This window comes from Nerophis lumbriciformis, linkage group LG33, assembly GCF_033978685.3.
Source record: "Nerophis lumbriciformis linkage group LG33, RoL_Nlum_v2.1, whole genome shotgun sequence".
Taxonomy (NCBI): domain Eukaryota; kingdom Metazoa; phylum Chordata; class Actinopteri; order Syngnathiformes; family Syngnathidae; genus Nerophis; species Nerophis lumbriciformis.
The window spans coordinates 11,739,058-11,752,905 of record NC_084580.2 but is presented as its reverse complement, the minus strand read 5'-3'; the positions used below and the strand labels follow the sequence as shown (position 1 = coordinate 11,752,905).

Genomic DNA, 13,848 nt, shown 5'->3' with positions numbered 1-13,848 from the left:
CAGGCTGTTGTGAAAAAATGTAGCAAGCTACTTTAGGTAGGTTAAAGGCCTACTGAAACCCACTACTACCGATCACGCAGTCTGATAGTTTATACATCAATGATGAAATCTTAACATTGCAACACATGCCAATACAGCCGGGTTAGCTTACTGAAGTGCAATTTTAAATTTCGCGTGAAATATCCTGCTGAAAACGTCTCGGTATGATGACGTCAGTGCGTCACCTCACGGATTGTGGAGGACATTTTGGGACAGCATGGTGGCCAGCTATTAAGTCGTCTGTTTTCATCGCAAAATTCCACCGTATTCTGGACATCTGTGTTGGTGAATCTTTTGCAATTTGTTCAATGAACAATGGAGACAGCAAAGAAGAAAGCTGTAGGGGGGAAGCGGTGTAGTGCGGCCGACTACAGCAACACAAGCACAGCCGGTGTTTCATTGTTTACATTCCCGGAAGATGACAGTCAAGCTTTACCATTGGCCTGTGGAGAACTGGGACAACAGAGACTCTTACCAGGAGGACTTTGAGTTGGATGCGCAGACGCGGTACCGTGAGTACGCATGCAGCTGCGGCTTCCAAACATTTGATCGCTTGCCCGTACGTGCGTGCCGCTATGTGCATGTCACGTACGTAACTTTGGGGACTTTGGGGAAATATATGTGCTGTATGAACTTTGGGGAGGTGAACGGTACTTTGGGCTGTGGGATTGAGTGTGTTGTGCAGGTGTTTGAGTCGAATTGGCCGGTTATATGGACGGGAGGGGGGAGGTGTTTGTTATGCGGGATTAATTTGTGGCATATTAAATATAAGCCTGGTTGTGTTGTGGCTAATAGAGTATATATATGTCTTGTGTTTATTTACTGTTTTAGTCATTCCCAGCTGAATAGGTCCCACCCGCCTCTCACAGCATCTTCCCTATCTGAATTGCTCCCACTGCCTTCTAGTCCTTCACTCTCACTTTCCTCATCCACAAATCTTTCATCCTCGCTCAAATTAATGGGAAAATCGTCGCTTTCTCGGTCCGAATCGCTCTCGCTGCTGGTGGCCATGAATGTAAACAATGTGCAGATGTGAGGAGCTCCACAACCTGTGACGTCACGCGCATATCGTCTGCTACTTCCGGTACAGGCAAGGCTTTTTTATCAGTGACCAAAAGTTGCGAACTTTATCGTCAATGTTCTCTACTAAATCCTTTCAGCAAAAATGTGGCAATATCGCGAAATGATCAAGTATGACATATACAATGGACCTGCTATTCCCGTTTAAATAAGAAAATCGCATTTCAGTAGGCCTTTAATTTCAAAGTTTGAATGGAGTGCTAAATTAGTCCATCGTTTGCCCTCAAAACTCAGCAGTTCTGACCTGTCAATTAAGTGCTGTGCAGAATGTAGTATTCAGATTTTTATTAGATGTGCTCAATTCTTGGCCTGCGTTCACTTTTAAACATTGATCAACATTACTTTCTATACTGCAGTTAGAGTCCTTTGAATTATACCATGAATAATTATCTTTCGTTTGCCTGTGATATCGCTTACTGGATACTTAACTATGTTCAAGCTGAGCTGTTGTTTGCAACCTGATTAATTGTTGCGCTAGTGGGACTATTCCCAAAGCCATTTTTCTCTGGCACAGCTGTACCTGCTTGCTCATAACGGAAAACACACCATATGCCTCCGCCACAATAGAACCCGGGAAAAATTGAAATGTAGTGTCTTGCAATACTTGGCCCTTGGGTTGGCTCTAAACCCTGCGGTAATTAGATGCTCTTCTATTCTTGCTTGACCCATTGGTTGAATTCTATCTTTTGTTTGTGAAAAGATAAGGATTCAACTCTATTTACGCTGGTCATATTAAAACATGCTTCGCTTTGAATTAAAAAACTGTCAAATGTAGATTTTTTTTTTTTTTTTCAGTTTGTCCAAACACACACTATTGTGTCTCTCAAATCCTGAGTTATGCTGCTGTCTGCAATGTTCTGGCTATGTGCCCAGTCTTTGTTCTTTCATTCCCTGGCAAATGTTGATAAAGTTTGAGCAACCCAAACCCAAATAGTGTTGTTCTCTTATCTCTCTCTTCCTTAAATGCTCTATTCATTCATTTCTGTGTAGAAGGCCTCTAGATTCAGTAGCTTTCTCTGATAGAAACAAGGGTGGATGCTGAGCGACATTTCATTTCATATCACACACTTCTCAGCCATCATGATTTTTGTTTTCATCAGCACTCATTTCACCTTGTTTCCAATTCCAGTGTCCCCTTTGGTTTTTGGCTGCATTCTGGCATGCTTACACGCACTTCTTCGCCAACTCCATCCGTCCATTCTTTCTATTGCATTTTTTGTTCATGGTCAGGTGATTGATTTTTAATTGGCCCCTTGCCAGCTGCTCATACTATTTAACTACAAAACTATTAGCTAATAATGGTTATGCTAATCCAGTGTAACATTTCACCTTCCACGGGATATATGTGCTTCCATCTCTTGTAATCATGTTACACAAAACATCAACTACGTTATGTTTCTAAATTAAGAATTTTAGGTTTGAGCAACAGGCTTCCGTAGTTAATCAGCATGCACGCACCATCTCTTGTAATCATGTTCCACAAAACATCAACTACGTTATGTTTCTAAATGAAGAATTTTAGGTTTGAGCAACAGGCTTCCGTAGTTAATCAGCATGCACGCACTGAGTCGTGTGCTGCAAGAGCCTCATTGAGGAGTACAAAGTTCAGGGTCAGTGTTTGTTTCTTTAGAGTTTGCAAAGTATTTGCCTGTAAGTAGAAATACATGTTATGTCAAATTTGTTCTAATAAAATATTTTTTGATAAGCGTTTGTGCAATTTCACTCTGCTAATTTTCTTTAGCCTGTCAATGAGCTATTCCATTGTACGTTATCAATGTTGGTCATTATGGTGGTACTTGGAGAGCCAAGTGTTTCTGAGGTGGTACTTGGTGAAAAAAGATCGAGAACCACCGCTGTAAATCGTAGGTTCCAAAACTTGAAGTGAAAAACAGCTTTACTGTGTTGGTGTCACTCATAGTTACGCAGTGCGCTTGAATGCCTAAACTTATGAACACATATGCAAAGAGCCATAAATGAGACATACACCAAGTTGTTCCTTGTTGTTGAGTATGTTATACGGTAGAATAGGTAATTTTGATTTAAAAAGTGTTTAAAGGGGAACATTATCACAATTTCAGAATGGTTAAAACCATTAAAAATTAGTTCCCAGTGGCTTATTATATACGTTTTTTTTTCAAAATTTTACCCATCCCGCAATATCCCTAAAAAAAGCTTCAAAGTGCCTGATTATAACCATCGTTATAAACACCCGTCCATTTTCCTGTGACGTCACATAGTGAAGCCAACGCAAACAAACATGGCGGAAAGAACAGCAAGCTATAGCGACATTAGCTCGGATTCAGACTCGGATTTCAGCGGCTTAAGCGATTCAACAGATTACGAATGTATTGAAACGGATGGTTGTAGTGTGGAGGCAGGTAGCGAAAACAAAATTGAAGAAGAAACTGAAGCTATTGAGCCATATCGGTTTGAACCGTATGCAAGCGAAAACGACACGACAGCCAGCGACACAGGAGAAAGCGAGGACGAATTTGGCGATCGCCTTCTAACCAACGATTGGTATGTGTTTGTTTGGCATTATAGGAAACTAACAACTATGAAGTAGGTTTACAGCATATGAAATACATTTGGCAACAACATGCACTTTGAGAGTGCAGACAGCCCAATTTTCATCAATTAATATATTCTGTAGATATACCCTCATCCACTCTCTTTTCCTGAAAGCTGATCTGTCCAGTTTAAGGGACGGTGTGAGCCAAGACATCCAGGGGGTTTAGCTCGCTCGTCTGCGGGAACAAACTGCCGCCATTGCTTGCCGTGCTACCGAGGTCCTTTGTCCCTGAATTGCTCACACACTCCGGCAGATTCAATGGGGGTCTGGCGGCAGATTTCTTTGACTTTATCGTTGGAAATGCATCTGCTTTGAGTGTCGCAGGATATCCACACATTCTTGCCATCTCTGTCGTAGCATAGCTTTCGTCGGTAAAGTGTGCGTAACAAACGTCCAATTTCTTGCCACTTTCGCATCTTTGGGCCACTGGTGCAACTTGAATCCGTCCCTGTTCGTGTTGTTACACCCTCCGACAACACACCGACAAAGCATGATGTCTCCAAGGTACGGAAAACAGTCGAAAAAACGTAAAAATAATAGAGCTGATTTGACTCGGTGTCACGTTGTGACGTCATCGCTCCGAGAGCGAATATTAGAAAGGAGTTTAATTCGCCAAAATTCACCCATTTAGAGTTCGGAAATCGGTTAAAAAAATATATGGTCTTTTTTCTGCAACATCAAGGTATATATTGACGTTTACATAGGTCTGGTGATAATGTTCCCCTTTAATGTTGAAGATTTATGTTAAATTAGAGCTTCTTCTTATCAGATTTTCTTTTAACTATGAGCCTATAAATGTTTCTTGACTAGATGCTCTGACTAGTATATGTGCATTTATGTTTATCATCCAAGCCATCCAGTGAATATCATGGACTATAGCTCTACAAGTCAACATATATTGCCGATGTTGTGAAAGAAAATGACCCCTTACTGCGATAGCGCACCTCAGATTGTTGTAACTGGAGCACAGAAGAAAGGCAGAAACAAGTAATTATTGCCAGTCTAAAGAAAGAAGTTGGAAGACAACAGTTTAAAGAAGCTGTGAATTCCTCTTGGTAGAGACAGTGTCTCACCGCTATAGCTCTCAGGTATGACTACAGTATGTGACTGAACTATTGGTCCAGACTGACAGAATACATTTAAGGGTTTCCCCTGGTCATTAAAAAGCATTAAACAGCTTTTGCCAAAATTAAGGTCTTAAATGGCAATAAAAAACATTAAATTTGATATCCAGAGGCATTAAAAAAATTAAAGCAATTGTGGGCCTCGGCCAATTAAATGAACGATAAATGAAAATGAACTCAATAACTTTGCTGTTCTGTGTGTGTGTTTCCCTTCTTCGTATCTGGCTTTCAAACTGGATACAAGAAGTCTCACTGGGCATCGCTGTCAGCACCTGACCATGTTTATTCGACAGTGAAATTACATGGACAGAGTGATCCGCTTGTCAGTCATCCACAATCTTTGTTTCGATACACGCAGGCGGGACCTACTCTCAATTCTTTTCCACATGTTTTCCTGTGTGTAGTAGTGGTTGTATTAAACAATGGCATCTAAAACTTTAATGTTGGAGGTAGAACTAATAATTTTGAAACAGTCACTTTTAATGCACAGATTGCTTCGAAACTGTAGGAAAAGGCGTTCGCTAAGGTGGGCTGTGCGAACCCCGTAAATCAGTGGTTCTCAACCTTTTTTCAGTGATGTACCCCCTGTGAAATTTTTTTTGATTCAAGTACCCCCTAATCAGAGCAAAGCATTTTTGATTGAAAAAAAGAGATAAAGAAGTAAAATACAGCACTATGTCATCAGTTTCTGATTTATTAGATTGTATAACAGTGCAAAATATTGCTCATTTGTAGTGGTCTTTCTTGAACTATTTGGAAAAAAAAAAAAGGTTTTTATTTATATTTATAAAGGATTTTTGAATTGTTGCTATTTTTAGAATATTCAAAAAAAATCTCACGTACCCCTTGGCGTACCCCCATTTGAGAACCACTGCCGTAAATGATGGCGTAACAAGCTGACAAATCACAGCCCTTTTTTTTTTTCCAAACTATTTAATACAATTCAAACAATCAGAGCATCCATGGTAAAATGTCTCTATACAGTTTTTTCAAATATGTACATAGAGATTATTCTACTCTATAATTTTCAAACATTAATGAAGTAATTGAAACAAAACAACCATAAGGAAAGACAAAATCAAATAAAAATAAACGAAAAAAACAAATAAAAGCATTATTTTAAATGTTTTTTTTATATTTTGTCTTTGATGTAAATTCTCTTTAGAATATATTTTAGGACGTGGGAAGTTTTCATGACCTTTGTTTTTCTTGGTCATTAGTGAACGCTGACACGAAGCTAGATATTTTTTTAATGTGCACGTCAAGGTCTGCGGGAGGAGTAAGACGCCTCGTGTACGCGAGCTACGTGACACGAGAGTATATTCCTGAATAAACTGAATGAGCAACATGGACGAGCAACCAAGTATGCTGTTATGGCATTGGCCACAAAAAAGACAATAAATCAGACATCTCGACCTAGTTTTCCCAACTAGGCGATAAACTGCTATTCAAGTTGTGCAATATTTGTTGAAGTGCAATTTTTGCTAACAGAGATTGAGTTAATTTAGGTATTTAGGATAATTAAATTGTTGACCTTCATTACATTAGTGCCTAGCTACTCCTTTTCGGACATGATGTAAAGTGAAATGATATGAAATTGTGTGATGTATTATACTGTAAGTGTGTTCATGTTCGAAATAAACTAAAGAAAGAAAGAAAAAACTGGCAATAGTGTCGTTTATCGGCAATCATTTATGGGACAATTTATCGCACGGCAAAATTTGCATTCATCTCCGGTGTAATCCGCCTGGTTAAGCCCCTACTTCTGGTCAGCCCGGGAGTCGAACCTGGGTCCTTAAAATGAGAGTACAGTGTTCTCGCTACCGAGTTAAAAACAATACAAACTATACAATTGATGAGAAAAACGTTGGTATTCACAATTTATTTTGATTATATAAACATTAGATAATTATGATTGAAAGTACAGGCTATTGTCTACGATTGGTGCACGAAGTAAGAACACCAGATACTTTGAATGCTACATCCTACGAAAACATGCGTATACTGTGGCGAAAGCCCAAAAAAGAATACATGTCGAGAAAATGTTAATTTTAGCTGGCTGGCTAACTTTTCAAAACATTGTTAAAGCCTGTTGATTGCAAACCGAGGGAGGCGTTCTGCAGCATGTGCCAAAAGACCTCTAACTTTGCTCAGTGGGCATCAATGCGGGGAAATCAAACATGCTGTTAGCTCATCACAAGTCTGTAATTAAAGGCAGGCAGCAGTTAAACAGTGCCAATTTTTTTTCAACAAAGCCACTTCTGCTGTCACCACCACGACTGGCAGCTGCTGCTATCACTGCAGAAAAATAAATACACACAAATGAATTGTAAGTCTTGTGAGCCAATTCTAATTCACAAAAGAACAATGGTTAATTTAAACTTTTCAACTATTCAATGTTATTATTTTCAAATGCTCACAATTTTGTCTATGCATACAGTTGTGACCTTTTGAATATATATATATATATATATATATATATATATATATATATATATATATATATATATATATATATATATATATATATATGTCTTAATAAGGTTATCCAAAAAATAGTGCTCGATACCGTAGTAGAGCGCAATATATGTATGTGTGGGGAAAAAAAATCACAAGACTATTTCATCTCTACAGGCCTGTTTCATGAGGGGGGTACCCTCAATCGTCAGGAGATTTTAATGGGAGCATTCGCATACCATGGTTTATATAGGGCACAGAGTGGGTGGGTACAGGCTGGCCTAGGGGCGTGGTGATTGGTTCATGTGTTACCTAGGAGGTGTTTCCGTCTATGGCGGCATGTTGTTACAATTTCGCTGCGCTTGTTGAGGGATGACAGGTCTGGACGGTAGATAATAAACAGTTTCTCTTTCAAGCATAGGTTGCATTTTTTATTACCACTATTGTAAGGTGTGCTGGATGCAAGAATTTGCCATGTTATTGAATATTCAACATTATTGTCTTTGAGGTCCCAAATGTGTTTGCTGAGTTCTGTGGTATTTCGCAGGTTTTTGTTCCTGAAAGAAGCCTTGTGGTTGTTCCATCTGGTTTTGAATTCACCCTCGGTTAATCCTACATATGTGTCGGATGTGTTAATGTCCTTGCGTATTACCTTAGGTTGGTAGACAACTGATGTTTGTAAGCATCCCACGTTGAGGGGGCAATCAGGTTTCTTTCGACAGTTACATGCTTTGTTGGTTTTGGAGTCGTTCTGACCGTTTATTATCTACCGTCCAGACCTGTCATCCCTCAACAAGCGCAGCGAAATTGTAACAACATGCCGCCATAGACGGAAACACCTCCTAGGTAACACATGAACCAATCACCACGCCCCTAGGCCAGCCTGTACCCACCCACTCTGTGCCCTATATAAACCATGGTATGCGAATGCTCCCATTAAAATCTCCTGACGATTGAGGGTACCCCCCTCATGAAACAGGCCTGTAGAGATGAAATAGTCTTGTGATTTTTTTTCCCCACACATACATATATATATATATATATATATATATATATATATATATATATATATATATATATATATATAAAATAACTATGTGCAGTCGGACATAGGCATTGTATTTGTTTTAAGTGGCATTAAAAAGGCATTGAAACACATTAAATTAGATTTGCTGACACCTGCAGAAACCCTTATTTACCTACTGAGGTAACAGAACTATTTTTATTTTTTTAATTTTAATATTTTTTAATTGCTTTTTCTTTGACGGCGTGGCGAAGTTGGTAGAGTGGCCGTGCCAGCAATCGGAGGGTTGCTGGTTACTGGGGTTCAATCCCCACCTTCTACCATCCTAGTCACGTCCGTTGTGTCCTTGGGCAAGACACTTCACCCCTTGCTCCTGATGGCTGCTGGTTAGCGCCTTACATGGCATGTGTGTGTGAATGGGTGAATGTGGAAATAGTGTCAAAGCGCTTTGAGTTCCTTGAAGGTAGAAAAGCGCTATACAAGTATAACCCATTTATCATTTATTTATTTATTTATTTTTGGAGTTGATTTAGAGCAGGGGTTCTTAACCTTTTTGACCTCGGGGCCCAGAGCCCACTCAAATAATACCATTGAATTAGTAATCTTACTCATGATTTTAATCATATTCAATAATTATATCTAACCTACTTAGTTTACAACCTTGTCAATTGATATGAAACAATGTGTTCATCCATCCATTTTCTACCCCTTGTCCCTTTCTGGGTCGTGGTGGTTCACCCTTGCCCCCGGTGCCGCTCACGCTGGTGAATGAATGATGAATGAATGATAGGTGGTGGTCGGAGGGGCCGTAGGCGCAAACTGGCAGCCTCGCTTCCGTCAGTCTACCCCAGGGCAGCTGTGGCTACAAATGTAGCTTACCACCACCAGGTGTGAATGAATGATGGGTTCTCAGTTCTCTGTGAGCGCTTTAGAAAAGCGCTAATCCATTATTATTATTATTATCTCATGTGCATTTTATTGCCACTGCTATGCGAAAACTGTCCGTGTATTTAAAGTTTGGGGTACTCCATGTGGTCTGGATTTTATACATTTTGTGTTAATTACACTCAAACAAATAACTGAAGCAACACAATATAATTTAAAGCTTTTTTTCTAATCGATTAATTGTTGCAGCCTTAGATCGGAGTGATATGTTGCATGCTCTTAACCCATCGATCTTTAGTTACAGTCTTTGCAGATGCTATCAGCAAACATAATGCCATTTTCATCGTTTGATTAGCAGTAGTACTGATTGACTGATTGGGTAGCCACGTGGTTCATTTTTTTCAAAATATGCTGTCACAGAAGCACGCTTAGAAGAGCTCTATTAACAATTACTTTTCTCTGCAGATACAAGCTGATTCGACGGAGAGTCATATGGCTAATAGGTCAATGGATCCCCGTCAAATTTAAATCCGACCTTCGTCCTTTACTCTACGAGGTCATCCTCACTCTCATGCAGGATCCTGACCTGGTGGTAAGTCAACCTCCAAAGCCATTCTTGTTCATGATCGTTTTATCACAGCGATCCTTACAAATCCTGAATTTTTCTCATTGGAATATTCCATGCTAATTCCGTTTTTGTTCAGCCGCCACATTCTCCAGATGCAATTTATTGCCTCACAAGCCCTGCGTTTGATTGTGTTTTTTCAGAATAATAAGCATACAAAAGCTATTTGGAAAAAGTATGTGCATTATTTGAAAGTTTGATGGATTAATCATAGAGTTGGATGCTAATATTAAACAAAATCTTTCATGCGGGTGACTTTCCAATTACCTCTCGAGAAGCTTATTGTTATGATGCATTACATGCATGTTTGTGTTACATTTATTTATATTTTTATAGACACATTTACCATAACACAATTAAGATTGCACTAATTAATACCAAACAATGCATATAAAATCTCATGCTCTCAGGGATGTGAAGAAAGTAATACTATTATTACAGATCTAAATTAATTATTGCACGTGCCCTGCTTTGACAAGTGGGATGCTTCAACTCTTTTAATTTTTTGTTTATTAAATGTTGGAATTTATAGATGGGCACACATAACATTGTTTTGTCTTAAGCCAAATAAATTTTTCACTGGGATTAACCCACACATATGCACTTTACCAACCATGTTTTTTTGCCATCAATTTATTTATTACTTGATAAATGGCGAGCTCTGTTATTATCACTATTTAGACACATTGCACATTGCTTTTTCTACAAAATGCTCGTCAGGCTGCTTGCACATCACACACCAACTCACCAATCCTATTGTAGCCCCAAATCAATATTGGCTGGGCTTAATTGAGCCTCCCAGTATGATTACTGTATATTATGGAACACAAATGGCCTGCATTTCAAAATGGTCAGTATAGTTGTATGTCAATATCTATATTGCTATCTAGAAAGAGAACGTCCTCAAGACAGGTTATATTGCATTTACCATTGGGTTCAATATTAGTATTTAATTCATGGGGACTGAATTAAATACTAATATTTAATACTGAATTTTTCCTTGTGTTCTACTACTTAGATATGTGGCTCTATTCACTTTGATATTGCATTAGTTTTTTTTGTTTCTAACCAAAGGAAGTCCAGCAACTACAACTGTTACTACTACCACTATTAGTTTATCGGATTGAACACCCATGAACTTATTGTTTTCTGTGGATTTGCATTATATATCTCGTTGAAACTCTTTCATTGAAGATGTTAAACTTTCCAACGACTCTTAAAGGAAAACTACTCTTTTTGTAGTCCCAGATCAATATTGGCTGGGCTTATTAAAGCCTCAAAGCATTATTAAATTATGGAATATAAATGGCTTGCAGTAAAAAAGGGTCTAATTGTGTGCAAATGTCTCTGGAAAAAAGTAGTACTCTAGACAAGTAACATTTAATTCACAATTAAGTCCAATGTTAGTATTTAATTCAAGCGAAGATATATTAAATTGTTAAAGTGCCTTTTTTTTATGGCATTGTAAATTGACGGTGCTTTAAAACATACTTGAATTGATGGAAACAAAGTTTAGCTGGCTGACTTTGGCTAAAATGATCGTTATTTTTCACACAACTTCGTCTCACTCTTGTTAGCTAGCTGGCAAGGTAGAAGCTAACAGTACTCTTACCGAGGCTTTGTCCGCATCCTCCCTCCAAATGTCCGACATCATGTCTCCGCTTTAAATGCTCGTGTATCACAGATGTACTGCCATAAAAACAAGGTCCGCTTTGCAAAATGAGCAAAATATTCATGTTTTTAACAAGAATAAGAGGAAATATCTTCACACTTAACACGTTATCGCTGGCGATGCTTTTGCGAGTAACCCACTTAAAAAAACAAACGAGTGATGACAATGTCGACTAATCATTGCAGTCCTAGTTAAGATACCAAGATATCACTGTTTCTCTTCTCACTCCATGTAGAAAATCCACAGCAAGACAGAAAGACAGCTCAACCACACAAGTTATGAGAGTAGCGTATGTGTGTGCTCTTTTAAGAATGACAGTGTTTTTGGATTAGTTAGGAGAGCGAGCGGTAGCATGGAGCAGTAGTGGCGCCTGGGGAATGTGTCCGGTTGGGTCCTGCAGAAATAAGGATAAAGCGACCAAATTGTCACAAATCGGCGTCGGCGTCATTTCAACCCAAAAGCTAAGCTTCGCAGACCCATTGTCAGGGTAAAATGAAGAGTGTTACCCCCGACGAAAACTTCGGTCCTTGCGCTCCTCGACTACACTCTGGGACAGGGAGCCAAACAGCAGGAAAGGTGTAGTTGATGCTGTTACGTGATTGGCTGTTACTGTGTCCCTCCCATTGCTCAGTGAATACTGTTAACTGATTGACTGTTAGCGTGTTCTTCCCATTGCTCAGAGACACTTCCTGTTTCCTGTATTCCCAAAGTGCGAGTGAATTCATGAAAATGAAGTCTTGCTTCATAATTTCTGGTTTCTTCCAAAAAATATAAATATATATCGACTATTTTATCAAACACATTTTGTATTGATATCGATTGTCCATCGCGATATGTTTTGATACCGTATTTTCGACCCAGCCCTAGGTTTGATTTGTCTGTCAGTTCAAGACTTGTACGAAGGTAGGTCCTTATTGTCATTGCGCAAGTACAACAAAACTTTGTTTTCAGCACAAACCCGTTCAAGATTAGACAAACCGTGTACAGGGTTACAGAACAGGAACACTGATGGGTCGCCACAAGACGCCCAGTAAAAGATGGGAGAAAGGTCAACGCTGGGGGAGGATGAGTAAAAAAATGCAATCTAAGAGTTTTTAAGGGGGCCCAGTCTGGAGTCAGGAAAAAAACTCCATAGCAAAGCACATATACATATTACAACATACAACTCGAGACTTGCAACAAAGGGGAGGGAGTGGGGGCTACGGTGGCTTGGTGAGGCTCTTCAGGCCCTGCCCAGCCGTCCATCATCCCTAAGGGATTTGCGTCAAGGGCGTTGGATAGGGGGTGGGGTGTGTGGGTGGCGTATATTTTTTGTGCATGCATGTGTCTGTGTGTAAGCCTGCTGCGTGTTTTTGCACCCGCCAGTCAGTCCAAAGTCAACAGCAAGTGTGTGTCCATGAGAGACAAAAAAGGAGTTTGTTGTCTTCGCTGCACTGTCCTTCAGGAGAGTCTCGAAGCCAGGGACACAATCCAAGTCAGAATGTTTTGTATGAGAGTGAAAATTAAATTTGCTTTTCCCTCTAAATTGTCTATGACTGGTCCTCAAATTCATCCTGCAGGGCAGACAGTCCGATGTTATTAAAATCACAAAGTGTCCACAGTTCTGCCCGCATCCTCCTATCATTTGTGGCAACTTTGGGGTACTTTGAAGACTGCCGGCAACTTCCAATTTGTCGACAAACCAGAGCAACGCTTACTCAAATCAACAGATGTCCTGTTGTCATAATTCCGAATAGGTGCATATCTTCACGTCCTCGACTGAAAGGGTCGCCAAGCACGCGTCACTCCTTCTTCTCCCAAGAGTCCGTCGTGTGTCCAGCAACAACTGCTCCGTCAAGACAAGCAGGTTCCCCCTAACCCAAGATCTTGTCAATTTTGTTGAGGCCATTTAATTAGTTCCAATGTTTTGATTTGGAGAGCAGTGCAAAAAGAGGCAACAAGAAAGTTAAGACAAGACAAAGAAGCAAGCAGGAGAGATAAGGGAGAGGAAAGGGGAGCGTCCGCCCTCGATGAGTGCCAGTGAGAAACTGTGCTGCCTGTTGAACTGGTAAATTCGGAATAGTCCTCAGATAAAAATGCTGAGCGAAAACAGGCATCTTGCTGAGTCTTCTTAATGATGTTTAAGTTGAGAGCCAGTGTCTACTGCTTCAGCCGGCTCAAGGTTTTTTGGAATTTCAAAAGTTTACTAACTTCTCGGCATGATTTATACCTTAGAATTAACTTTCCCTAACTTAAAGGTGATTCAGTCCAACCCTTCCTCACCGTATTAGGGACTGTGGCAACGTGGTAGTGTCAGAGCGATGCAGTCTGGAACTTGGGTTCCTGGCAGGGTCACCCATGGCGGAAAGGTCTGGCATCCATCGATATTAG

General features: G+C 39.8%; 1 protein-coding gene across 2 annotated transcripts in view; it reads left to right on the top strand.

Annotated features, from left to right (window-relative positions):
• ipo11 (importin 11) overlaps positions 1-13,848 on the top strand; it is a 245,195-nt gene that overhangs the window by 88,768 nt on the left and 142,579 nt on the right. For both annotated transcript variants that reach the window (XM_061928189.1, XM_061928188.1), the window contains one exon: positions 9,647-9,773. In XM_061928189.1, the coding sequence (XP_061784173.1) occupies positions 9,647-9,773 (127 nt within the window). The remainder of the gene's footprint in view (positions 1-9,646; positions 9,774-13,848) is intronic.